Raw genomic sequence first — 27,956 nt, forward strand, 5'->3', positions numbered from 1 at the left:
TCCTCTCCTCCTCTCCCCTCTCCACTTCTCTCCTCTCCCCTTTCTCCTCTCCACTTCTCTCCTCTCCTCCTCTCCCCTCTCCACTTCTCTCCTCTCTCTCCTCCTCTTTCCTCTACTGTCCTCTCTCCTCTGATCTCCTCTCTCCTCTGCTCTCCTCTCTCCTCTGCTCTCCTCTCTCCTTCGCTCTCCTCTACTCTCCTCTCTCCTCTACTCTCCTCTTTCATCTCCTCCTCTAATCTCCTCTCTCCTCTCCTCTCTCCTCAACTCTCCCCTCTCCTCATCTCTCTCCTCCTCTCTCCTCTCCTCTCTCTCTTTCTCTCCCTCCTCTTCTCTCCTCTCTCCTCTCCTCTTCTCTCCGCTTCTCTCCTGTCTCCGCTTCTCTCCTGTCTCCTCTACTCTCCTCTCTCCTCTGCTCTCCTCTCTCCTTTCCTCTCCACTACTCTCCTCTCCTCTCCCCTCTCCTCTCCTCTGCTCTCTCTCCTCTCCTCTCCTCTCCTCTCCTCCTCTCCACTCTCCTCTCTCCCATCTCCTCCTCTCTCCTAAACTCTCCTCTCTCCTCTCCACTACTCTCCTCTACCCTCATCTCTCCTCCTCACTCCTCCTCTCTCCACTACTCTGTTATACTCTCCACTCTCCTTTCCTCTCTCCTACTCTCCTCTCCTCTCTCCACGCTCCCTTCTCCCCTCTCCCCTCTTCTCCTCTCCTCTACTCTCCTCTCCTCTCTCCTCGGCTCTCCTCTCTCCTTTGCTCTCCTCTCTCCTCATCTCTCTCCTCTCCTCTATTCTCCTCTCTCCACTCTCCTCTCTTCTCCCCTCTACTCTCCTCTCTCCTTTCTCACTCCCCTCTCTCCCCTCTTCTCCTCTCCTCTCCTGTCCTCTCCTCTCTCCTCTACCCTTTTCTCTCCTCTCCTCTAGTCTCATCTCTCCTCTACTTTCATCGCTCCTCTACTCTCCTCTCTCCTCTACTCTCTCCTCTCCTCCTCTCTCCTCTCTCCTCTACGCTCCCCTCTCCTCTACTCTATTCTCCTCTGCTCTCCTCTCTCTTCCCCTCTCTACTCTTCTCTCTCCTCTCTCCTCTTCTCTTATCTCTCCTCTCCTCTCCTCTCCTCTCGCCTCCTCTCTCCTACTCTCTCTTATACTCTGTTCTACTCTCCTTTCCTCTCTTCTCTACTCTCTGCTCCTCTCTCCTCCTCTACTCTCCTCTCTCCTCTACTCTACTCTCCTCATCTCTTATCTCTCCTCCTCTACTCTCCTCTCTCTCCCTCTTCTCCTCTACTCTCCTCTTCTCTCCACTTTCCTCTACTCTCCTCGCTCACCTACTCTCCTCTACTCTCCTCTCTCCTCAACTCTTCTCTCTCCTCTACTGTCCTCTCTCCTCTATCCTCTCTCCTCTCCTCTCCTCTCCTCTCTCATCTCCTCTCTCCTACTCTACTCTCCCCTCTCCTCCATTCTACTCTCTACTCTCCTCTCCCCTCTTCTCTTCTCTCCTCTCTCCTCTCCTCTCCTCTGCTTTCCTCTACTCTTCCCTCTCCTCTTCCATCCTGTCTCCTCTACTCTCCTCTCTCCTCTACTCTCCTCTCTCCTCTACTCTCCTCTCTCCTCCACCACTCCCCTCCACTCTCCTTTCCTCTCCTCTCCTCTCTCCTCTCTCCTCTACTCTCCTCTCTCCTCTCCTCTGCTCTCCTCTACTCTACTCACCCCCTCCTCTACTCTACCCTCCTCTCTCCTCTACTCTCTCTACTCTCCTCTCTCTACTCTCCTCTCTCTACTCTCCTCTGCTCTCCTCTCTATTCCCCTCTCCTCTCCTCTCCTCTCCTCTCCTCTCCACCCCACCCCACCCCACCCCACTCCACTCCACTCCACTCCACTCTACTCTACTCTACTCTCCACTCTACTCTCCACTCTACTCTACTCTACTCTCCTCTCCTCTCTCCACGCTCCCTGCTCCCCTCTCCCCTCTTCTCCTCTCCTCTGCTCTCTTCTCCTCTCGCCTCGGCTCTCCTCTCTCCTTTGCTCTCCTCTCTCCTCATCTCTCTCCTCTCCTCTATTCTCCTCTCTCCACTCTCCTCTCTTCTCCCCTCCACTCTCCTCTCTCCTTTCTCACTCCCCTCTCTCCCCTCTTCTCCTCTCCTCTCCTCTCCTACCCTTTTCTCTCCTCTCCTCTAGTCTCCTCTCTCCTCTAGTCTCCTCTCTCCTCTACTTTCATCTCTCCTCTACTCTCCTCTCTCCTCTACTCTCTCCTCTCCTCCTCTCTCCTCTCTCCTCTACGCTCCCCTCTCCTCTACTCTATTCTCCTCTGCTCTCCTCTCTCCTGCTCTACTCTTCTCTCTTCTCTCCTCTACTCTCCTCTCTCTTCTCCTCTTCTCTTATCTCTCCTCTACTAATTTCTCCTCTTCTCTCCTCTCTCTCCTCTACTCTGCTCTCTCTTTTACTCCTCTCCTCTCCTCTCCTCTCCTCTCCTCTCCTCTCCTCTCCTCTCCTCTCCTCTCCTCTGTACTCTCTTCTCATCTGCCTTGCTCTCTTCTCCTCTCTCCTCTCTCCTTCTCTATTTCTCTCTCTGCTCAGCAACAGAAAAACAGAAGTGGTCTGAGCTGAAATAACCACAAAGAGAACCAGTTGCAGACATACATACAGTGGGGCAAACAAGTATTTAGTCAGCCACCAATTGTGCAAGTTCTCCCACTTAAAAATATGAGAGAGGCCTGTAATTTTCATCATAGGTGCACTTCAACTATGACAGACAAAATGAGAAAATGGTTGTTACATTGAACTCAGATCATACTGTCTCTGTGTCGGGGTTAGACACTTGTTCAGAGGACAGGTGGTGGTACAGGAGCACTCTGAAGGTCTTGGGAGGAAGTTGTAGGAAGTGCCAATGATGTGGCAGCAGAGTCTCTGAATGACTTCCAATCCTGGAGAGACAAGAGACTTGATTCCACTGATATGTCATGTTGACGTGTTGACTATGTCACTTGACTTTGTCACTTGACATATTTCCGTCCTGTAAACTATTTAGATAGTTAGGGGAGGGTGTGGTTTGCCTGGTTGTCCTTGTCTCATCTCACTCTAGCTACTCCTGTGGCGAGCCGGGAGCAATGCACGCTGACACGGTCGCCATGTGTACAGTGATTCCTCAGACACATTGGTGCACATTGTGTCAAGAAGCAGTGCTGCTTGGCAGGGTTGTGTTTAGTTGTATGTTTGAGTAGGCTAGTGTAGCTCTACTCAAACACCTGGCTCAAAAAGAGGGATGCTATTTTAGCTAGCAGGCTATGGCGGTCCAACTTTTCCAAGTCAAGGTAAACTTTTTATTTTATTAATTTATTGCCACTGGGGCCAGCTTGCTAACTGTACACTCTACTGCATTATTGTAGAGGGTTTATTAACGCGTTAGTTCTCGTAGCTATATTGACTGACCTTAGCTAATATAATGACAATGATGTAGGCTGTGTGTAGCGGTTAGCGGTTATGATATGAAGGTTTGGCTTGGAAATGTTTAGTTGCCTGGTCACAGACAGCTGATGTGTTCTGCACTGGATCCCACAAGCGAAGGGAAAAGGTGAGAGGAGGAGAGTGTAGATGTGAGAAGGAATTAACAAGCAAAGTGATCATGCTGTTTGTTTATGGCTACGAGGAAATTGACCTGTATTTGCATGTGATCAGGGGTTTATTCATTCTAGTATCATGTAGTAGCCTAAACGTATCAATGTTACACTGAGCTGGGTGACTGGAACATGAATGACAGTCATCCAAGTAAACGGCACCGATCACCACTTGAATATGAGCACATTAATGCCATATCCCTGCATCACTAATACAGACTCTCATACATGTGAAGAAGGCCTTCAACTGCTGGTGAGCTGGAGGATTCTCACCAAGGTGTCAGAAACTAGATAAAAACATGACCACGTTGAGGAAGTGATGCTATAGTGGTGAGTAGAGATGCTGCTGTATGGTGAGAAACTCATAGTGCTGAGACACTCTGACAGAGGAGAAACTTGTAGTGCTGAGACACTCTGACAGAGGAGAAACTTGTAGTGCTGAGACACTCTGACAGAGGAGAAACTTGTAGTGCTGAGACACTCTGACAGAGGAGAAACTCATAGTGCTGAGACACTCTGACAGAGGAGAGACTTGTAGTGCTGAGACACTCTGACAGAGGAGAAACTTGTAGAGCTGAGACACTCTGACAGAGGAGAAACTTGTAGTGCTGAGACACTCTGACAGAGGAGAAACTTGTAGTGCTGAGACACTCTGACAGAGGAGAAACTTGTAGAGCTGAGACACTCTGACAGAGGAGAGACAGAAACAGAGAAGAGCGAGAGAGAGGATCATGGCTGACGTCCATCATTCATTTTGGGGATTGCTTGTGACCGTTTTGTACCTGCTAACAGGTAAGACAGAGGAGAGAGAGTAAGAATATGTCATTAGAGATCATAAAACACATTTATTTCACACAGCCAAACTAGTTCAGTTTACATTTTACTAATATTATGATGACATTTCTGTTGTGTATCTGTTTACTCTTATCTTCACTATTGTATATTAGACAGTATATTACACTATTATTCACACTGAAGAATATCAATAAGAATACCTATGAAATATAATGTAATCTGTATTACCAGTTAATAATTATCTGATGTCATACTCCTTCCAGGTGTCAGAGGAGAAACTATGTTCCCCAGAGTGAAAATAATGACCTGATATTATGTTCTTGTCAGGTGTCAGTGGAGAAACTGTCCCCCATATCACCACAAGGAAATTACGCTATGGTGATAGAGAAACTTCCCTCTTGGCACACACTGGATGAATCAACATTGTTTCCACAATATTTCAACAAAATTGCGTTGAACCAATGTGGAATAGACATTGAATTGACATATGTGCCCAGTGAGTTGTGTATGGTGAGAAACTTGTTGTGCAGAGACACTCTGACAGAGAGAGAAGCAAAGGAGAGAGTGAGGGAGAGGACAATGGTTAAAATGGCTGTTTTGGGACTGCTTGGGTCCCTTTTATATCTGCTAACAGGTGAGACCAGTGCGATATTTAGAGAATAATATGCAAACTATCCATCTCAGAAAACAATATATATATTTATATTGTATAATTTCTTTGGTTGAGTAAACATTTTTGTTGTGACATTCGGTGGATATGGTGACTCCATTTATGTGAAAACCTTTTAAGTATATTAATGGTCGCCATCTCTATTCTAATCTGTATTCAAAATAATGACCTGATATTATGTTCTTGTCAGGTGTCAGTGGAGAAACTGTCTCTATGTTCTCCAGAGAGGGAGATGATGTCAGGCTGCCGTGTAACAATGTGGTTAATCCAGACTGTTCCTCAACTATATGGAACTATAACAGAGATGTATCTACTGGTACTATTGAAGAAGTTGAATTTGGGAAGATCAAAGTTGAGAAGACAGAGAGAGCAGACAGACTGAGTGTGGGGTCTGACTGTTCTCTACGTGTTAGTGATGTCAGAGCTGAGGATGCTGGACTCTACACTTGTCGACAATACCTTACAGAGACTGGACCACCACAAAGAGAGGATGCTCCTGTTCTTCTGTCTGTTCTAACTAGTGAGTATTACTGTTTAAATGTCACTGGGTACAAGTATGTTGTTAATTATCATATGCTATGTGAAAACAGCCAACAAGTACTGTATACCTTTGTCTCTTTCTCAGTCTCCTCTACCCCACCAGTGACAGATCTGAAGTCTAATGTAGATATGACGTTACGGTGTTCTCTGCTCACCTTTATGGGACATGAAAGGTGCAACCCAGGAGTTAGTCTCAGCTGGGTGCCTGAAACAGGTACTAATGTCCAGGTCACACAGCGTTCTCCCTGTGACATCACTCTGACTGTGACACTCCAGAGGGAGGACAACAACAGGAAGTGGACGTGCACGCTGACTGAAGAGGGAAACGTGAAGATCTCCACTGACTTCACCTCCACATTCTCAGGTATGTGTTCTTGTTATGCTCCTAGAATATGAATAAGTTCACAAGATCTGTGATGATATTAAAGTTGAATATTAAACATGATTCATTCTCCTGATATAATATTAGTGATTAATGATTAATTTGATATGAAACCTACTGCTGTGTCTGATGATGATGATGATGATGGGTTATTTAAATACACTAAAAGAGGATGTTCTTCTCCTACTGAATTAGATATTGAAGACAAGAGCACTGATAGTGATGATGTCATCTCTCCTGTCCCAGGTTAAATAGTCCCATCTGTATGATGTGTGAACTGGGTCCTGGGTACTGGGTTTTCCCATGCTGTGTCAGGGTTTGAGACTGGGTCCAGAAAGACACTTGATTTGATGTTTCCAGACAGTTCTGATGTAACTACTCTAATTCCCATCAAGACAACCAGCAGTACTCCACAACAGTATAAGACTGGTCATGTAAAAACAGCCCCAAACATATTGATAGGAAGTACTGCTTGTCTAGTGCTCTAGAGAATGGAGTAGAGAAAGATGTAACAGATTGCAGTAAACAACTCTATAGGCAACACAGAGTCAGTGGATCCATACTGTACTGTGATGTCACCATTATTCACCAATGACAAGTGGTCACTCTGTGTTCCACTACTGTAGGACGACCCACACCCCAAAGAGACATTTCTCTCTCTCTCGTGAAACCGTTACTTGTATTTAGAATTCCAATCTCATGACAACTATTTCATCTTAGTCAGCTAAACGACTAATAATTGTTGCACATGGTTCAACCATATTCTCTTGCATATTACTTTTTATCATGTGGAGTCAGATATACATTTTAATAGGCTAATTTCATGGTCTTATTACAAGTTGCGTGTGATGTATATATAATATACTGTATATACACTATTCAAATATGTCTGTCCACCACACTACTATCCAGGAAGTACAGCCTTGTCAACCCCATGAATATGAATATTCTCATCTTGTTCCTCTAATCCTATTAACTAGTTCATCTTTATGGTCTGCTATAGAATGAATGGTGAGACATGTTGTTTTGTTCTCTGTATAGAAGAAGCCTCTGGTATTGAGGTCCATGTCCTGGAGGAATGACCCCTTGTTCCTCTTCTCCCTGTGCTGGACTAAGACTTTCAAACTGTCTGGAGCTTTATTGATTCAGTAACAGAGGACATTATAAATGTTTTTAAAGTTGATGTTTATATATTTTAGTGCATAGTGTGGAAGATGTATTAATTCGTAGTTGTGTTCTTATATTATAGTATCTTTTTATACACCTTTATGTAGTAGGGATTCAAATATCAGCAAACCTTGGCTGATGTGTTTAATTTTTTCTGTCCATTGTTAATGACATCAGCATGGAGAAATTCCTTGGTATTGTTTAATTAATCATTTGTGTCCTAAACAGACTTAATGAGCACAATGCTTCTTCTAAAATGTATATTAATTACTAAAACTGTTTTTATATAAACTAATAAAAATACAGTATTTCAAACTGCTACAGGTGTTTTTCAGGCTACCCTTCCACAATGGTCCCGTGTGGCTCAGTTGGTAGAGCATGGCCCTTGCAACGCCAGGGTTGTGGGTTCATTCCCCACGGGGGGACCAGGATGAATATGTATGAACTTTCCAATTTGTAAGTAGCTCTGGATAAGAGCGTCTGCTAAATGACTTAAATGCAAATGTCAGGTAGGGCATTGTCGTGTCTTTGACTATGCCAGATTGATTGCTATGACATTCTATAAAATAATTTCTCCGTAATTAATATTACCTGATTGAACTAATCATGTAAATATTAATTAACTAGAGAGGGACACCACGAAAGAATATTTATAGAGCTGTTATCTTTCGAATAAACTCTTAAAGATTTAGTAATATTTTACTAAATAGCAGTCACATTAATCGTCATTTTATTCAGTCTCATCTGAAAGTTGTAAGTCCTTGATTATCTGCAAGAATCCTGGCTAACAAGTTGAATCAGCAATACAAAATTGGGTTTAATTATTTATTTACTAAATACCTAACTAATCACACAGAATCACACATATACAATTAAATCATAACTTGATCACAAATTACGTCATACAGAAAACGTCCCTAGCGGGCGGAATAGATATGACAGCTTGTTACACAAAGAAAAGGGGCGGGATCTTAGTGAAAGAGCGGGAGACTCGGACAGAGGCGAAGCTGTGCTCTCGTAAATACAGTATCTGATGCATTCTAAATTACCGCCCATTTGAAAAAGAAAATGCAATAAATATTTACTCTGAGCTGCGCTTCAGTAGGTTGGTGGTAGATGGAAGACCGTATCGCCAACCCGAGTCCTCTGTCCTTTGGAGAATGTCTCTGGTAGTCACGGGATACGTTGTTGTAACGTTGTGGGTAGTAGACGGGATACTCGGACTGTCCTTCCTAACCTGCGTTTGTAGCAGCTGTTGCCAACTCAACGGCTAGGAGATATCACTTCTGTAGTGAACACGAGTTCAAAGTTCATACCATTCACCATCAAAGTCCATGCTGATGTTGGCCTAGTTCTGTAGTTATTGTCTGAACCATTCTGACATCGGATCGTCATCCAAAATGTACCCGGAACAGGAAGTTATATTCTTGTCACTGGCTTTATATAGTGGAGGTAGAGGGGTGTGTCTGAAAAGTTTATAACCCATGCCTCTTCACAGGGGTGGGCCACTGTGAGCAGAGGAAAACTTATGAAAGTACAGATCTCTCATTTGGAAGCTAAAATTACATTTCACCTCTTCACAAATAATGTCATATTCAAACATTTCAATTAAACCACAATTCCATGTGAATCCGATACCTCTGATGTTTATACTTTCCACAGTAGAGTTTATGTCATTCTTTCATTGATGAGAATGTGTCAGAGGGCAACCGAACTGACATAATATACCTTAAGTACCACCGCATATGTTCAGTTGGTTGGATTACCAGAATATAGTTCATTTCCCCCAACTTCTGATGTTACCCAGAATCTCTATGTTAACCCATGGGTTTCCTTATGTCACATCAGTTATAGTGGGGAGAGAGAAAAAGGGGGAAAGAGTTATTTATGACTGTCGTAAACCTACCCCCAACCCAACGTCATGACAGCATGAATACATTGACCTTATTTCATTTACAACCTTCTTCTAGTCAGCAGCAAAGACAGATGTGTCTGTCCTTTTTCTGAAAGTCTACTCAGAATTTCTATGACAAAATAAAGAATTTTAAGCACTTGAAGGCCTTGCTTACCATAGCCACCAGTTCTTCCCGTTGACATTGCAAATGACTTTAGCCTACATTGCAAATGACTTTAGCCCAGTCACAGACTACTCCATTTATCACCTTTACCTGCAGCAGAGTTTCTTGCCAGGCGTAGTGGTGCTGCCTGTAATCCAAACATCTGGAGGCTGTATCACGCTACGTTAAACAGGTGTCCACATCAAGTTTGGTATCGGTATGACCACCAGTTTGTCTAAGGAGGGGTGCACCGGCCCAGGTCAGAAATGAAGCAGGTCAAAGCCCCTGTCCATTAGTGGTTTAGCGTCTGTGAGAAGATGCTACAGTGCAGCCTTGGCAAGACATTGAAACACAATCTTTGATTTTCATTTAGTTTCAGAATAAATATTCTGCTTCATTGTGGCAGCTGCCTCTTAGTGGAACAAAATGAAAAGATATTCAATACGGAAAGTGTGAACGCTGCGTGTAACACATCCGGTGTCAGGATAAATAAAAAGCAAGGTCTGCTAACTTTCTTTAATTATGTTTAACTTCTACTTGCACAGCATCCCGGATCCGGGAGCACCCCCCACAGTAAAAAAGCTGACTAGCATAGCGTCACAAGTAAATACTAGCATCTAAATATCATTAAATCACAAGTGCAAGACACCAGATGAAAGATACACATCTTGTGAATCCAGCCATCATTTCTGATTTTTAAAATGTTTTACAGGGAAGACACAATATGTAAATCTATTAGCTAACCACGATAGCAAAAGACTCAACTTTTTCAGCTGCAATCTGAAATAGTGCCGATGCTGCCAGAATAATTACAGAGACCAACGTCAAATACCTAATTACTCATCTTAAAACATTTCTGAAAAATACACAGCGTACAGCAAATGAAAGCCCAACATCTTGTGAATCCAGCCAATATGTCAGATTTTTTAAGTGTTTTACAGCGAAAACACAATATAGCATTATATTAGCTTAGCACAATAGCCAGAAACACAAGCAATTTACCAGCAGCACAGGTTAGCGATCGTAACAATACAGCAAAAGATATATAATTTTTGACTAACCTTGATATACTTCGTCAGATGACAGTCCTGTAACATCATATTACACAATGCATATAGGTTTTGTTCGAAAATGTGCATATTTAGCAGCACAAATCGTGGTTATACAATGTGATCAGTGGCAACAGGTCATGCATTCTGGCCGGCGCCATCTTGGAAAGGCACCTAATCTAATCGATAAATAATCGTAAACTTGACTAAAAAATACAGGTTGGACAGCAAATGAAAGATGCATTAGTTATTAATGCAACCGCTGAGTTAGATTTTTAAAATTAACGTTACTAGACATACAGTGTGCGTTACAGCCAGACTAGTGCCGCAATAATGGCGGACAAATCCGTTTACATTTTTCCACATAAATACGGAATAACATCATAAATAGCTCTTACTTTTGGACGAGCTTCCATCAGAATCTTGGGCAAGGTGTCCTTTGTCCAAAAGAATCGTTGCTTGGTTGTAAAACGTCGTCTTCAACTTCGGAATTAGCAGCTAACAATAGCTATGTGGCCACAACATGCCCAAATCCTCAAAACGCAATACTAATAATAAAGGAAATTCCGAAAATATCAATATACTCGCATAAACTGATATAACTCGGTTTAAAATAACTTCGTTATGATGTTTCTAACACCTATATCGAATTAAATTACAGACGGATATATCTAAGGCTGATAACTGAGCGTTTCAAAATGCCATCCTGAGGTCTTGCTTTGCGTAATGACGAATGTCGAAAAGAGAGCTCCCTTCGTTCCTTGGCCTTTTATAATGTCTGAGAACTACGTAGAAACTCCATTCCACTTCTCATTGGTTACTGACATCCAGGGGAAGGCGGGTGCAGTCGACCCATAGGATACATACAGAGCTTTAAACTGATCTGAGAACAGAGCCTCGTTTTCAGACCTTCGCAGTTCCTGTCATGGATTTCGCTGCAGAAAGAGTTCTGGTTCACCCACAGACATAATTCAAACGGTTTTAGAAACTAGAGATTGTTTTCTATCCAATAGTAATAATAATATGCATATTGTACGAGCAAGAATTGAGTATGAGGCAGTTTAATTTGGAGACGATATTTTCCAAAGTGGAAACAGCACCCCCTAGATTGACAAACGGTTAATTACCACAAACAATGAATGGCAAATGCAATTTTCGTATATACGGGTTCGCTGTATCACCACGCAGGGTTAACAGGGAACTGCAGGAAGTACGTAAACAGCTGTTCTTATACCGTGATGACGTAGTTCCAACGCGTCTGTTGGCCTATCACAGTAGAGGCTGGGCGCGGTTTAGACTTTGCCCAGCCTTTGCTTTGCGTTCCTTTTGTCCACATCTGGTTGCTGGGTAGATTAGATCCGTCTTGTGTCTGTCGATTCTACACTGAAACAGTTCCTAATATGGTATTGTCCAGTATTCTAACCTCCTGGTTGGTCTAGAGAGATGCACCCCTCCCCTCTCCAGACTGTCCACAGCTTTTATGGCCTGTGTCGGTCAGTCCTTACACCTACACACACACCCCCCTCTGTATTGTTTGTGTGTGTGTGTGTAACAAAACAATATTCATATTCAAACAATATGCTAACAGGCTACAGTGCATAAACATAAATCCTAACAAAAGAGAGAACTAGGCTATAGCTTAGCTAGCAGGGTGTAACACAGATGCTGGGAGACGAGAAGCAAGAAGTAATGATGGTGACAGGTGTGCGCAATAATCACCACACTGGCAACAACGAGCGCCGGAGAGGGGGAGCGGGAGTAAACGTGACACAGGGAGTATATCTCACAGTTGAGAATTATACTGCCTCCTACTGGCGAAGACAGTAAATTACTGAATTAAACCCCAACAGGTAATACAATGTTATGGACCTCTTTGAAAGGAGTTAATCAGTTCTGACTTACTTTAGTCAAAATCATTTTCAACATGAGTAATGAAGGAAAAAAACTGTTATCAGCAAAGCTCAAATACATTTTTCTAAGAAGCTGCTATTGTGCTACATACTAAAAGAAAATAACAGAGGCATAGGTCATCGCATCTTCACCTTGGACCAACAGAGACAAGACGCACACCAAAGTAAAGGCTGTAAACAGTGTATAGGAGGGAGAGTGATACCATTACAATATGTTCAGTATAGCTTCACTTACATCAACTCTCTGAGGAGGATTTTGATTGAAGTGGTCAATGGAGGCATAGGTGATTCTGTCAGCAGGTTGACTCTACAAGGGTCAGAATTGTTATTGAAACGTGAATCATTGAAACTGGACATTAGTCTGATTGCAGGATAACAACTGGGTCAAATGATGTTTCGTATGAATCATGTTTCAAATTCCATTAGGATATTGATGCACTAACCTTGTCCTCATTGGATGGTGGGGTGGAGTGGTTTACTGCATTCAGACCCTTCATACATTAATAACAAAGGTAATGGATTCAAAACAATATAATTAGTGGAACCTCTTAGTGTATTATACTATTGTAGTAAAATAACTAACTGTTTAGTCACAGTGTGTCAATGACATGTTTATGTTACTCACAATGCTGTTATCAGTTGATTCTCTGAAAAGAACAAATAACTGAATAATTGATACAGTGGAACAACTGTCTCCATGTGTATTACTGTGTTATTATTGCACTCCATTAAAGTCAAAGAAAAATGATGAATGTCAGTATGTACATGTTCTCCTTCTGCGTACTATAAAGACAACACACAACTGCTCCCACAGCCACTCCTACAGTCACAGGGAGGATCTGGTTAAGTGGAGAACCTGACAGGACCAGGAAGAGGATGGGGGTCTGGTTTAGTGGAAGAGAACCAGCCAGGACCAGAGAGAGGATGAGGTCTAGTTTAGTGGGGGACCTGACTGGACCAAAGAGAGGATGGGGTCTAGTTTAGTGGGGGAGAACCAGCCAGGAACAGAGGGGATGGAGGGTGGTTTAGTATGGAACCTGGCTGGACCAGAGAGAGGGGATGAGGGGTGGTTTAGTATGGGACATGGCAGGACGAGAGAGGGGATGAGGGGTGGTTTAGTATGGGACATGGCAGGACGAGAGAGGGGATGAGGGGTGGTTTAGTATGGGACATGGCAGGACGAGAGAGGGGATGAGGGGTGGTTTAGTGGAAGAGAACCAGCCAGGACCAGAGAGAGGATGAGGTCTAGTTTAGTGTAGGATAACCAGCCAGGACCAGAGAGAGGATGGGGGGTGGTTTAGTATGGGACCTGGCAGGACGAGAGAGGGGATGAGGGGTGGTTTAGTATGGGACATGGCAGGACGAGAGAGGGGATGAGGGGTGGTTTAGTATGGGACATGGCAGGACGAGAGAGGGGATGAGGGGTGGTTTAGTATGGGACCTGGCAGGACGAGAGAGGGGATGAGGGGTGGTTTAGTATGGGACCTGGCAGGACGAGAGAGGGGATAAGGGGTGGTTTAGTATGGGACCTGGCAGGACGAGAGAGGGGATGAGGGGTGGTTTAGTATGGGATCTGGCAGGACGAGAGAGGGGATGAGGGGTGGTTTAGTATGGGATCTGGCAGGACGAGAGAGGGGATGAGGTGTGGTTTAGTGGGGGACCTGACAGGACCAGAGAGGATCGAGGGCTGGTTTAGTGGGGGACCTGATAGGACCAGAGATGGGATGGAGGATCTTGTTTAGTTGGGGACCTGACAGGACCAGAGAGGATGGGGGTATATTTTGTCGAGGAGAACCAGCCAGGACCAGAGGGGATGGGGGTCTAGTTTAGTGGAGGAGAACCAGACAGTACCAAAGAGAGGAATGGGTCTGGTTAAGTAGGGGACCTGACAGGACCAGAGAGGGGATGGCGGATCTGGATTAGTGGGGGACCTGACAGGACCAGAGAGGGGATGGAGGGCTGGTTTTAGTGGGGGACCTGACAGGACCAGAGGGGATGGGGGTATATTTTGTCAAGGAGAACCAGCCAGGACCAAAGAGAGGGAGGGGTCTGGTTTAGTTAGGGACCTGACAGGACCAGAGAGGGGATAGAGGGCTGGTTTAGTGGGGAACCTGACAGGACCAGAGTGGGGATGGAGGATCTGGTTTAGTGGTGGTCCTGACAGGACCAGAGAGGGGATAGAGGGCTGGTTTAGTGGGGGACCTGACAGGACCAGAGAGGGGATGGGGGCTGGTTTAGCGGGGGACCTGACAGGACCAGAGAGGGGATGGAGGATCTTGTTTAGTTGGGGACCTGACAGGACCAGAGAGGATGGGGGTATATTTTGTCGAGGAGAACCAGCCAGGACCGGGCAGGGGATAGGGGTCTAGTTTAGTGGAGGAGAACCAGCCAGGACCAAAGAGAGAAAGGGGTCTAGTTAGGTGGATGAGAACCTGCCAGGACCAGAGGGGATGGGGGTCTAGTTTAGTGGAGGAGAACCAGACAGGACCAAAGAGAGGAAGTGGTCTGGTTTAGTGTGGGACCTGACAGGACCAGAGAGGGGATGGCGGATTTGGTTTAGTGGGGGACTCAACAGTACCAGAGAGGGGATGGGGTCTGGTTTAGTAGGGGACCTGACAGGACCAGAGCGGATGGGGGTCTATTTTGTCAAGGAGAACCAGCCAGGACCGGGGAGAGGGTTTAGTTTAGTGGAGGAGAACCAGCCAGGATCAGAGGGGATGGGGGTATGTTTAGTGGAGGAGAACCAGTCAGGACCAGAGGGGATGGAGTGCTGGTTTAGTGGGGGACCTGACAGGACCAGAGAGGGGATGAGGGGTGGTTTAGTATGGGACATGGCAGGACGAGAGAGGGGATGAGGGGTGGTTTAGTATGGGACCTGGCAGGACGAGAGAGGGGATGAGGGGTGGTTTAGTATGGGACCTGGCAGGACGAGAGAGGGGATAAGGGGTGGTTTAGTATGGGACCTGGCAGGACGAGAGAGGGGATGAGGGGTGGTTTAGTATGGGATCTGGCAGGACGAGAGAGGGGATGAGGGGTGGTTTAGTATGGGATCTGCCAGGACGAGAGAGGGGATGAGGGGTGGTTTAGTATGGGACCTGGCAGGATGAGAGAGGGGATGGGGGTATGTTTAGTGGAGGAGAACCAGTCAGGACCAGAGGGGATGGAGTGCTGGTTTAGTGGGGGACCTGACAGGACCAGAGAGGGGATGAGGGGTGGTTTAGTATGGGACATGGCAGGACGAGAGAGGGGATGAGGGGTGGTTTAGTATGGGACCTGGCAGGACGAGAGAGGGGATGAGGGGTGGTTTAGTGGGGGACCTGGCAGGACGAGAGAGGGGATGAGGGGTGGTTTAGTATGGGACCTGGCAGGACGAGAGAGGGGATGAGGGGTGGTTTAGTGGGGGACCTGACAGGACCAGAGGGGATGGAGGTTTGGTTTAGTGGGGGACCTGATAGGACCAGAGAGGGGATTGCGGATCTGGATTAGTGGGGGACCTGACAGGACCAGAGAGGGGATGGAGGGCTGGTTTAGTGGGGGACCTGACAGGACCACAGGGGATGGAGGTTTGGTTTAGTGGGGGACCTGATAGGACCAGAGAGGGGATTGCGGATCTGGATTAGTGGGGGACCTGACAGGACCAGAGAGGGGATGGAGGGCTGGTTTAGTGGGGGACCTGACAGGACCAGAGGGGATGGGGGTATATTTTGTCAAGGAGAACCAGCCAGGACCAAAGAGAGGGAGGGGTCTGGTTTAGTTGGGGACCTGACAGGACCAGAGAGGGGATGAGGGGTGGTTTAGTATGGGACCTGGCAGGACGAGAGAGGGGATGAGGGGTGGTTTAGTATGGGATCTGGCAGGACGAGAGAGGGGATGAGGGGTGGTTTAGTATGGGACCTGGCAGGACGAGAGAGAGGATAGGGGTCTAGTTTAGTGGGGGACCTGACAGGACCAGAGAGGGGATGGAGGGCTGGTTTAGTTGGCGACCTGACAGGACCAGAGAGGAGATGGGGTCTGGTTTAGTTGGCGACCTGACAGGACCAGAGAGGGGATGGGGTCTGGTTTAGTTGGCGACCTGACAGGACCAGAGAGGAGATGGGGTCTGGTTTAGTTGGCGACCAGTCAGGACCAGAGAGGATCGAGGGCTGGTTTAGTGGGGGACCTGATAGGACCAGAGATGGGATGGAGGATCTTGTTTAGTTGGGGACCTGACAGGACCAGAGAGGATGGGGGTATATTTTGTCGAGGAGAACCAGCCAGGACCAGAGGGGATGGGGGTCTAGTTTAGTGGAGGAGAACCAGACAGTACCAAAGAGAGGAATGGGTCTGGTTAAGTAGGGGACCTGACAGGACCAGAGAGGGGATGGCGGATCTGGATTAGTGGGGGACCTGACAGGACCAGAGAGGGGATGGAGGGCTGGTTTAGTGGGGGACCTGACAGGACCAGAGGGGATGGGGGTATATTTTGTCAAGGAGAACCAGCCAGGACCAAAGAGAGGGAGGGGTCTGGTTTAGTTGGGGACCTGACAGGACCAGAGAGGGGATAGAGGGCTGGTTTAGTGGGGAACCTGACAGGACCAGAGTGGGGATGGAGGATCTGGTTTAGTGGTGGTCCTGACAGGACCAGAGAGGGGATAGAGGGCTGGTTTAGTGGGGGACCTGACAGGACCAGAGAGGGGATGGGGGCTGGTTTAGCGGGGGACCTGACAGGACCAGAGAGGGGATGGAGGATCTTGTTTAGTTGGGGACCTGACAGGACCAGAGAGGATGGGGGTATATTTTGTCGAGGAGAACCAGCCAGGACCGGGCAGGGGATAGGGGTCTAGTTTAGTGGAGGAGAACCAGCCAGGACCAAAGAGAGAAAGGGGTCTAGTTAGGTGGATGAGAACCTGCCAGGACCAGAGGGGATGGGGGTCTAGTTTAGTGGAGGAGAACCAGACAGGACCAAAGAGAGGAAGTGGTCTGGTTTAGTGTGGGACCTGACAGGACCAGAGAGGGGATGGCGGATCTGGTTTAGTGGGGGACTCAACAGTACCAGAGAGGGGATGGGGTCTGGTTTAGTAGGGGACCTGACAGGACCAGAGCGGATGGGGGTCTATTTTGTCAAGGAGAACCAGCCAGGACCGGGGAGAGGGTTTAGTTTAGTGGAGGAGAACCAGCCAGGACCAGAGAGAGGAATTGGTCTAGTTTAGTGGAAGAGAACCAGCCAGGACCAGAGGGGATGGGGGTATGTTTAGTGGAGGAGAACCAGTCAGGACCAGAGGGGATGGAGTGCTGGTTTAGTGGGGGACCTGACAGGACCAGAGAGGGGATAGAGGGCTGGTTTAGTGGGGAACCTGACAGGACCAGAGTGGGGATGGAGGATCTGGTTTAGTGGTGGTCCTGACAGGACCAGAGAGGGGATAAAGGGCTGGTTTAGTGGGGGACCTGACAGGACCAGAGAGGGGATGGGGGCTGGTTTAGCGGGGGACCAGACAGGACCAGAGAGGATCGAGGGCTGGTTTAGTTGGGGACCTGACAGGACCAGAGAGGGGATGGGGGCTGGTTTAGTGGGGGACCTGACAGGACCAGAGGGGATGGAGGGCTGGTTTAGTGGGGGACCTGATAGGACCAGAGATGGGATGGAGGATCTTGTTTAGTTGGGGACCTGACAGGACCAGAGAGGATGGGGGTATATTTTGTCGAGGAGAACCAGCCAGGACCAGAGGGGATGGGGGTCTAGTTTAGTGGAGGAGAACCAGACAGTACCAAAGAGAGGAAGGGGTCTGGTTAAGTAGGGGACCTGACAGGACCAGAGAGGGGATGACGGATCTGGATTAGTGGGGGACCTGACAGGACCAGAGAGGGGATGGAGAGCTGGTTTAGTGGGGGACCTGACAGGACCAGAGGGGATGGGGGTATATTTTGTCAAGGAGAACCAGCCAGGACCAAAGAGAGGGAGGGGTCTGGTTTAGTTGGGGACCTGACAGGACCAGAGAGGGGATAGAGGGCTGGTTTAGTGGGGAACCTGACAGGACCAGAGTGGGGATGGAGGATCTGGTTTAGTGGTGGTCCTGACAGGACCAGAGAGGGGATAGAGGGCTGGTTTAGTGGGGGACCTGACAGGACCAGAGAGGGGATGGGGGCTGGTTTAGCGGGGGACCTGACAGGACCAGAGAGGGGATGGAGGATCTTGTTTAGTTGGGTACCTGACAGGACCAGAGAGGATGGGGGTATATTTTGTCGAGGAGAACCAGCCAGGACCGGGCAGGGGATAGGGGTCTAGTTTAGTGGAGGAGAACCAGCCAGGACCAAAGAGAGGAAGGGGTCTAGTTAGGTGGAGGAGAACCTGCCAGGACCAGAGGGGATGGGGGTCTAGTTTAGTGGAGGAGAACCAGACAAGACCAAAGAGAGGAAGGGGTCTGGTTTAGTGGAGGAGAACCAGCCAGGACCAGAGGGGATGGGGGTATGTTTAGTGGAGGAGAACCAGTCAGGACCAGAGGGGATGGAGTGCTGGTTTAGTGGGGGACCTGACAGGACCAGAAAGGGGAAAGAGGGCTGGTTTAGTGGGGAACCTGACAGGACCAGAGTGGGGATGGAGGATCTGGTTTAGTGTTGGTCCTGACAGGACCAGAGAGGGGATAAAGGGCTGGTTTAGTGGGGGACCTGACAGGACCAGAGCGGATTGGGGTCTATTTTGTCAAGGAGAACCAGCCAGGACCGGGGAGAGGGTTTAGTTTAGTGGAGGAGAACCAGCCAGGACCAAAGAGAGGAATTGGTCTAGTTTAGTGGAGGAGAACCAGCCAGGACCAGAGGGGATGGGGGTATGTTTAGTGGAGGAGAACCAGTCAGGACCAGAGGGGATGGAGTGCTGGTTTAGTGGGGGACCTGACAGGACCAGAAAGGGGAAAGAGGGCTGGTTTAGTGGGGAACCTGACAGGACCAGAGTGGGGATGGAGGATCTGGTTTAGTGTTGGTCCTGACAGGACCAGAGAGGGGATAAAGGGCTGGTTTAGTGGGGGATCTGACAGGACCAGAGAGGGGATGGGGGCTGGTTTATCGGGGGACCAGACAGGACCAGAGAGGATCGAGGGCTGGTTTAGTTGGGGACCTGACAGGACCAGAGAGGGGATGGGGTCTGGTTTAGTTGGGGACCTGACAGGACCAGAGGGGATGACAGGACCAGAGGGGATGGAGGGCTGGTTTAGTGGAGGACCTGAAAGGACCAGAGATGGGATGGAGGATCTTGTTTAGTTGGGGACCTGACAGGACCAGAGAGGATGGGGGTATATTTTGTCGAGGAGAACCAGCCAGGACCAGAGGGGATGGGGGTCTAGTTTAGTGGAGGAGAACCAGACAGTACCAAAGAGAGGAAGGGGTCTGGTTAAGTAGGGGACCTGACAGGACCAGAGAGGGGATGGCGGATCTGGATTAGTGGGGGACCTGACAGGACCAGAGAGTGGATGGAGAGCTGGTTTAGTGGGGGACCTGACAGGACCAGAGGGGGGATAGAGGGCTGATTTAGTGGGGGACCTGACAGGACCAGAGAGGGGATGGGGGCTGGTTTAGCGGGGGACCTGACAGGACCAGAGAGGATGGTGGGCTGGTTTAGTGTGAGACCTGACAGGACCAGAGAGGGGATGGAGGATCTTGTTTAGTTGGGGACCTGACAGGACCAGAGAGGATGGGGGTATATTTTGTCGAGGAGAACCAGCCAGGACCGGGCAGGGGATAGGGGTCTAGTTTAGTGGAGGAGAACCAGCCAGGACCAGAGGGGATGGGGGTCTAGTTTAGTGGAGGAGAACCAGTCAGGACCAGAGGGGATGGGGGTATGTTTAGTGGAGGAGAACCAGTCAGGACCAGAGGGGATGGAGTGCTGGTTTAGTGGGGGACCTGACAGGACCAGAGAGGGGATGGGGTCTAGTTTAGTTTGGGACCTGACAGGACCAGAGAGGACCAAAGAGAGGAAGGGGTCTGGTTTAGTGGGGGACCTGACAGGACCAGAGCGGATGGGGGTCTATTTTGTCAAGGAGAACCAGCCAGGACCGGGGAGAGGGTTTAGTTTAGTGGAGGAGAACCAGCCAGGACCAAAGAGAGGAATTGGTCTAGTTTAGTGGAGGAGAACCAGCCAGGACCAGAGGGGATGGGGGTATGTTTAGTGGAGGAGAACCAGTCAGGACCAGAGGGGATGGAGTGCTGGTTTAGTGGGGGACCTGACAGGACCAGAGAGGGGATGGGGTCTAGTTTAGTTTGGGACCTGACAGGACCAGAGAGGGGATTGAGGGCTGGTTTAGTGGTGGTCCTGACAGGACCAGAGAGGGGATAAAGGGCTGGTTTAGCGGGGGACCAGACAGGACCAGAGTGGGGATGGGGGCTGGTTTAGTGGAGGACCTGACAGGACCATAGAAGGGATGGAGGTCTGGTTTAGTGGGGGACCTGACAGGACCAGTGATGGGATGGGGGCTGGTTTAGTGAGTGATCTGACAGGACCGAGAGGGGATGGAGGATCTGGTTTAGTGGGGGACCTGACAGGACCAGAGAGGGGATGCAGAGTGTTTGTTTACTCACATTGTTTAGCAGAAAATATATCAGCGTTACCCAGACAAGCAGAAATGTACAAAGAAAGAGAGAAGTCTGAAGTACAAAAGGTTAACATGAATGGTAGACTACTTGTACAGTGCCTTCAGTAAGTGTTTATACCCCTTGACTTATTCCATATTTTGTTGTTATAAAGCCTGAATTCAAAATGTATTAAAAAATCTATAATTTTTGTGGCGGGCTGGTTGCCTGCAGGCTGACCCCGGTCGTTGAACAGTGTTTCCTCCGAGACATTGGTGCGGCTGGCTTCCGACTTAAACTGGCGGGTGTTAAAAACCTCTTTGGGCTGAGATCCCGCTAACGGGATCGATATGACAACAGCCAGTGAAAGTGCAGGGCGCCAAATTCAAAGAACAGAAATCTCATAAATAAAATTCCTCAAGCATACAAGTATTTCACACCATTTTAAAGATAAACTTCTTGTTAATCCCACCACAGTGTCCAATTTCAAATGGGCTTTACGGCGAAAGCACCACAAACGATAATGTTAGGTCAGAGCCAAGTCACAGAAAAACACAGCCATTTTTCCAGCCAGAGACGAGTCACAAAAACCTGAAATAGAGATAGAATTAATCACTAACCTTTGATGATCTTCATCAGATGACACACATAGGACTTCATGTTACACAATATATGTATGTTTTGTTCGATAAAGTTCATATTTATATAAAAAAATCTCAGTATACATTGGCGCGTTATGTTCAGTACTTCCAAAAACATCCGGTGATTTTGCAGAGAGCCACATTATTTTACAGAAATACTCATCATAAATGTTGATGAAAATACAAGTGTTATACATGGAACTTTAGATACACTTCTCCTTAATACAACTGCTGTGTCAGATTTAAAAAAAAACTTTACGGAAAAAGCAAACCATGCAATAATCTGAGTACGGCGCTCAGAGACCAAAACAACCCAAACAGATATCCGCCATGTTGGAGTCAACAGAAGTCAGAAATAGCAATATAAATATTCACTTACCTTTGATGATCTTCATCAGAATGCACTCCTAGGAATCCCAGTTCCACAATAAAAGTTTGAATTGTTTGATAAAGTTAATCTTTATGTCCAAATACCTCCTTTTGTTAGCCCGTTCAGTTCACAAATCCAAATTCATGACGCACGAGCAGACGAAAAGTCAAAAAGTTCCGTTACAGTCCGTAGAAACATGTCAAACGAAGTATAGAATCAATCTTTAGGACGTTTTCAATAATGTTCCAACCGGAGAATTCCTTTGTCTGTAGAAATGCAATGGAACAGAGCTCGCTCTCACGTGAACGAGCGTCACGAGCTCATGGCACTCTCCCAGACACCTGGCTCAAACAGACCTTATGAGCCCCCACCTCACAGTAGAAGCATCAAACAAGGTTCTAAAGACTGTTGACATCTGGTGGAAGCCTTAGGAAGTGCAACATGACCAATATCCCACTGTATCTTCAATAGGGAATGAGTTGAAAAACAACAAACCTCAGATTTCCCACTTCCTGGTTGGACTTTTTCTCAGGTTTTTGCCTGCCATATGAGTTCTGTTATACTCACAGACATCATTCAAACAGTTTTATAAACTTCAGAGTGTTTTCTATCCAAATATACTAATAATATGCATATTTTAGCTTCTGGAACTGAGTAGCAGGCCGTTTACTCTGGGCACCTCAGGGCACCTTATTCATCCAAGCTACTCAATACTGCCCCCAGCCATAATTAAGGAGCGTGGTTAGGCGGGTCATGTTTCTGAGGACGCATGATTCCACCTTCGCCTCTCCCGAGCCCGTTGGGGAGTTGCAGCGATGAGACAAGATCTAATTGGGGAGAACAAGGCTGGGTAAAATACAATAACATACAAAAATAATCAAACATAAATCATGTAACAGATATCGGACATGGCAGAAAGAGTGTGGCCTTTTCTATACCTGCAGGCTGGAGATTAAATGTATGACAATGTATTTAGATGGACACTTTTTACATCATGCAGGTTTCTCTGAACAAATATTCTGACCTGAATGGCTCCCAATCAAATAGAAAATGCACTGACATGTTAACAAACGGTATATCCTAAAAACAGGACAGGTCTAAGTAAAATGGGTAGCAGGCCGTTGGACAATCAGGAATGGACAATCAGGTTACTCACATCTGCTGAACAGAAGTTTCACCCCGTGGGCTAAATTGTCATAATCAGTGGTTTCATATCTGTATGCATCAATGTTTGACCAGATGATTATAGTGAAAAATAAAATATTTCTGCATTTCCCGCTGTGTAAACACATTTTAACTAGGCTCAGGATAACTCCTGATAAAGTTGAGTAGCTGATATTCAGAGCTTAACTAGCCAAATGAACTATATTCATGGAGAATTTTCTGAAAATACAACTGGTTTGATATGGAAAGGAGGGGGGGGGGTCATACAGAGGTCAAACCAAGAGGGTGGATATAAGTTACACCACAGAACTGTAATGATCATTGAATCATTATAATGCAATGGGTTACACAGTGTCCAACAAATAGGGACTAGAGACAAATAGAGGATCCTACTTCCCTTTAACTAGCTACATGGCACCACCTAGTGGTGAAACTCAGTGGTACGTCTGTCAGAGTATAATGTGATTGGTTTGGTTCCTTATGATCTTGAAGACACAACACTGGAGGCTACAGCTCTCAAAGACACACCTGTACTACAGTGGAAGAGATACTACTACCCCATTAATACATAATGAATCATTACCTGATGATCTTGTAGAAGACACAGCCGGTGCTCCAGACGTCCATCTTGTGAGAGTAGTGTCCGTCCGTTACGAGGCACTCTGGGGTTGTGTACCAACGTGTAGAGATTTACTCTGTGTAGGGCGGGAGTAAACACTCTAACACGAGCCAAAGTCCCCCAGCTTCAGAGTGTCCTTCTGTTGAGGGGAGAAGACACAGAATACTACTACTGTGTGTGTGTTATACTGTCCTACCACCAGGTACTGTATGAAGCTTGCTGATGAAGGCTGGAATGTGGCTTTTAAATGATAAAGAAACATTTTACTGAACATCCATTTTCATAAAACAGTGACTGAATACAACGTATAGTAATAATGTAACTGTGAGTGTTTGTCATGGCATTCTTAGTGCCACCATGGTAGGTTCAGTAGAGTTCTCCTCCAAACTCAATACATCTGTCTATGGGAATCTGTCTCACCTTAATCAGAATGTTCTCTGGTTTGACGTCCCGGTGGAAGAGACCATGACTGTGGGGAGAGAAGTTACATGTCAGAAAAATGTACTGGAATGACCCTTGACACACACACACACACACACACACACACACACACACACACACACACACACACACACACACACACACACACACACACACACACACACACACACACACACACACACACACACACACACACACACACACACACACACACACACACACACACACACACACACACACACACACACACACACACACACACACACACACACACACACACACATCAGAAGGGAGCCTGCTCTCCTAATGCTCATCTGTGATTACTTGTGTATGTGGTCCAGAGACCTGCAGAGCTGATACATGTAGTTGTGGATCCTGCTCTCTGGCATGGGGTACTGACGGGTTAACCCAGGGGTCAGAGGTCAGGGGTTATGGTAGAAATGAAGCACAGTGTTACACCTCAGTCACCCATGATAAAATCACCAGTTTACTGCTGATATCATTTGAAGTTCCAACAAAGGTAAAGGCTGTGTTTCATTCCTGTGGGATGTGAATGTTCCCTCCCTTTTGCCCTCTTTAACTCTGGTAGGATTGGATATGTGAAAGAAATGTGTTGGAAAACTAGACGGAACAACTCCTTACGTCCACCCGTCTGAGATCTATGAAGGGGAGTGAATAAGGGAAGAAGGAAAGGAAGAAAAAATGGATTGAAATGTAGCCATATACTAAGAGTAGACTGATACTAGGAGAAGAATATTCTCTAAGGTAATTTTTAAATAACTCATCATCAGACACATACAGTAGAGAGCAGTATGATTGTTCACTAATCACTGATATCAGGAGAAAGGATCAGGTTTGACATTCACTTTAATGACATTACAAATGTTGTTAACTTTATTTCCAAATTATAACAAGAATACATACCTTCCTGAGAACATGGAGGTGAAGTCAATGGAGGTCTTCACTTTTCCTCCTTCAGTCAGCTGACGTGTCCACTTCCTGTTGTTGTCCTCCCTCTGGATTGTCACAGTGATGACACAGAGAATGTTGTGTGACCTGATATCTGGAGTCTCACTGCAGATCAGTACTTGTCTCATCCACCAGCTCAGTGTAACACCACTAATGATGTGTGAGTTACACCTTCCGTCAAAAGTGAGTAGAGAGCACCTTAATGTCACTGTTCCATCAGGCTTTAGATCTGTCACTGTTCCATCAGGCTTTAGATCTGTCACTGTTGTGGACAGGGAGACTGTGAAAGACAAGGAGATATTTCAATTTTACTGTTACAAATACATCATATATACCAAGCTTAATATATTCTACTTTCTATGTTGTTGAGTTGCAAAATGCAAATGCATCTCAATATTTGAACAATGTCACCGGAGGGGAAGCCTGCCATTTTATGTGCTCCTAACCAACTGTGTTATTCAGTTTGTTTTTCGCTTTGTTTGTACCTTCTTTATTTCCTTATTTTGTACATAATGTTGCTTGTCCCGTCTCTTATGAGCGAAAACTTCTGGACATCAGAGCAGTGATTACTCAACTCGAACAGGACAAAGATTTTTTCTTTAACGAGTCCGACGTGAAGGATATACTTCTTTCTCGGGAACGGGCCCAAACTTGTCATTTGCTTGAAGAAAAGACAGAGAAAAATGGGGCGGAGGTCAGGCTGCCTTCTGAGAATTCATAGGTGAGTCAGTAAACCCCCACTGCCATCCGTTCTATTGGCCAACGTGTAATCATTGGAAAACAAAATGGACGATCTACGATCAAGATTATCCTACCAATGGGATATTAAAAACTGTAATATTTTATCTTTCAACGAGTCGGACAATATACAGCTGGCGGGATTTCCATGCAATCGGCAGGACAGAGAAGCTACTTCTGGTAAAACGAGGGGCGGGGGTGTGTCTCTATTTGTCAATAACAGCTGGTGTGCGATGTCTAATATCAAAGAAGTCTCGAGGTATTGCTCACCTGAGGTAGAGTAACTCATGATAAGCTGTAGACCACACTATCTACCAAAATGATTAATTGCCGTCTATTTAGCACCACAAACCGATGTGTGTACTAATACGGCACTCAACCAGCTGTATAAGGCTATAAACAAACAAAAAAATGCTAATCAAGAAAAGGCGCTTCTAGTGGCCAGGGACTTTAATGCAGGCAAACTTAAATCTGTTTTACCTCATTTCTAGCAGCATGTCACATGTCCAACCAGAGGAAAAACAACTCTAGACCACCTTTACTCCACACACAGAGACACATACAAAGCTTTCCCTCGTCCTCCATTTGGCAAATCTGACCATAATTCTATCCTCCTGGTTCCTACTTACAAGCTAAACTAAAGCAGGACCAGTGACTCGCTCAATATGGAAATGGTCAGATGACACGGATGCTACGCTACAGGACTGTTTCACTAGCACAGACTGGAATATGTTCCGGGATTCATCCAATGGCATTGAGGAGTATACCACCTCAGTTATCGTCTTCATCAATAAATGCATCGACGACATCGTCCCCACAGTGACCGTGCGTACATATCCCAACCAGAAGCCATGGATTACAGGCAAAATCAGCATCGAGTTCAAGGCCAGAGCTGTCGCTTTCAAGGAGCGGGACACTAATCCGGACACTTATAAGAAATCCCGCTACGCCCTCAGACGAACCATCAAACTGGCAAAACGTCAATACAGGATTAAGATTGAATCCTACTACACCGGCTCTGACGTTCGTCTGAAAACTTTTACGGACTACGAAGGGAAAACCAGATGTGAGCTGTCTAGTGACGCGAGCCTAGCAGACGAGCTAAATGCCTTTTTATGCTCAGTTCGAAGCAAGCAACACTGAAGCATGCATAAGAGCACCAGAATTCCGTACAACTGTGTGATAACAACTCCGATGTAAACAACTCTGATGTAAACAACCCCTTTAAACAGGTCAACATTCACAAATCCGCGGGGCCAGACATATTACCAGGATGTGTACTCAAAGCATGCGCTGACCATCTGGCAAGTGTCTTCATATTCAACCTCTCCTTGACTGAGTCTGTAATACTAACATGTTTCAAGCAGACCACCATAGTTCCTGTGCCCAAGGAAGCAAAGGTAAATTGCCAGAATAATTACCGCCCGCAGCACTGACGTCGGTAGCCATGAAGTGCTTTGAAAGGCTGGTCATGGCTCACATCAGCAGCAGCATCCTGGACACCCTAGACCCACTCCAATTTGCATACCGCCCCAACAGATCCGCAGATGACGCAATCTCAATTGCACTCCACACTGCCCTTTCCCACCTGGACAAAAGGAACACCTATGTGAGAATGCTGTTCATCGACTACAGCTCAGCATTCAACACCAGAGTGCCCACAAAGCTAAGGACCCTGGAACTAAACACCTCACTCTGCAACTGGATCCTGGACTTCCTGACGGGCCCGCCCCCAGGTGGTAAGGGTCGGCAACAACACGTCTGCCATGCTGATCCTCAACACTGGAGCCACTCAGGGGTGTGTGCTTAGTCCTCTCCTGTACTCCCTGTTCACCTATGACAGAGCGGCCAAACACAACTCCAACAACATCATTAAGTTTGCTGACGACACATCAGTGGTAGGCCTGATCACCTCTACTAACCTGTACCCCCCCTTATTGAATCATTACCGGTACTCCCTGTATATAGCCTCGTTATTGTTATTTTATTGTGTTACTTTTATTATTTTTAACATTAGTTTATTTGGTAAATCATTTCTTAACTCTTTCTTGAACTGCACTGTTGGTTAAGGGCTTGTAAGTAAGCATTTCACAGTAAGGTCTACACCTGTTGTATTCAGCATTTCACAGTAAGGTCTACACCTGTTGTATTCAGCATTTCACAGTAAGGTCTACACCTGTTGTATTCAGCATTTCACAGTAAGGTCTACCTGTTGTATTCAGCATTTCACAGTAAGGTCTACACCTGTTGTATTCAGCATTTCACAGTAAGGTCTACACCTGTTGTATTCAGCATTTCACAGTAAGGT

At 46.6% G+C, this 27,956-nt stretch overlaps 1 protein-coding gene across 1 annotated transcript in view; it reads left to right on the top strand.

The window, feature by feature from the left end:
* Positions 1-4,851: 4,851 nt before the first annotated feature.
* Positions 4,852-27,956, top strand: part of LOC139582222 (uncharacterized) — a 35,650-nt gene continuing 12,545 nt past the window's right edge. The window contains exons 1-3 of the mRNA XM_071412188.1: positions 4,852-5,030; positions 5,257-5,586; positions 5,692-5,970. Coding sequence (XP_071268289.1) covers positions 4,904-5,030; positions 5,257-5,586; positions 5,692-5,970 — 736 coding nt within the window. The 5' untranslated portion in view covers positions 4,852-4,903. The remainder of the gene's footprint in view (positions 5,031-5,256; positions 5,587-5,691; positions 5,971-27,956) is intronic.

This window comes from Salvelinus alpinus, chromosome 8, assembly GCF_045679555.1.
Source record: "Salvelinus alpinus chromosome 8, SLU_Salpinus.1, whole genome shotgun sequence".
In the NCBI taxonomy this organism is placed as follows: domain Eukaryota; kingdom Metazoa; phylum Chordata; class Actinopteri; order Salmoniformes; family Salmonidae; genus Salvelinus; species Salvelinus alpinus.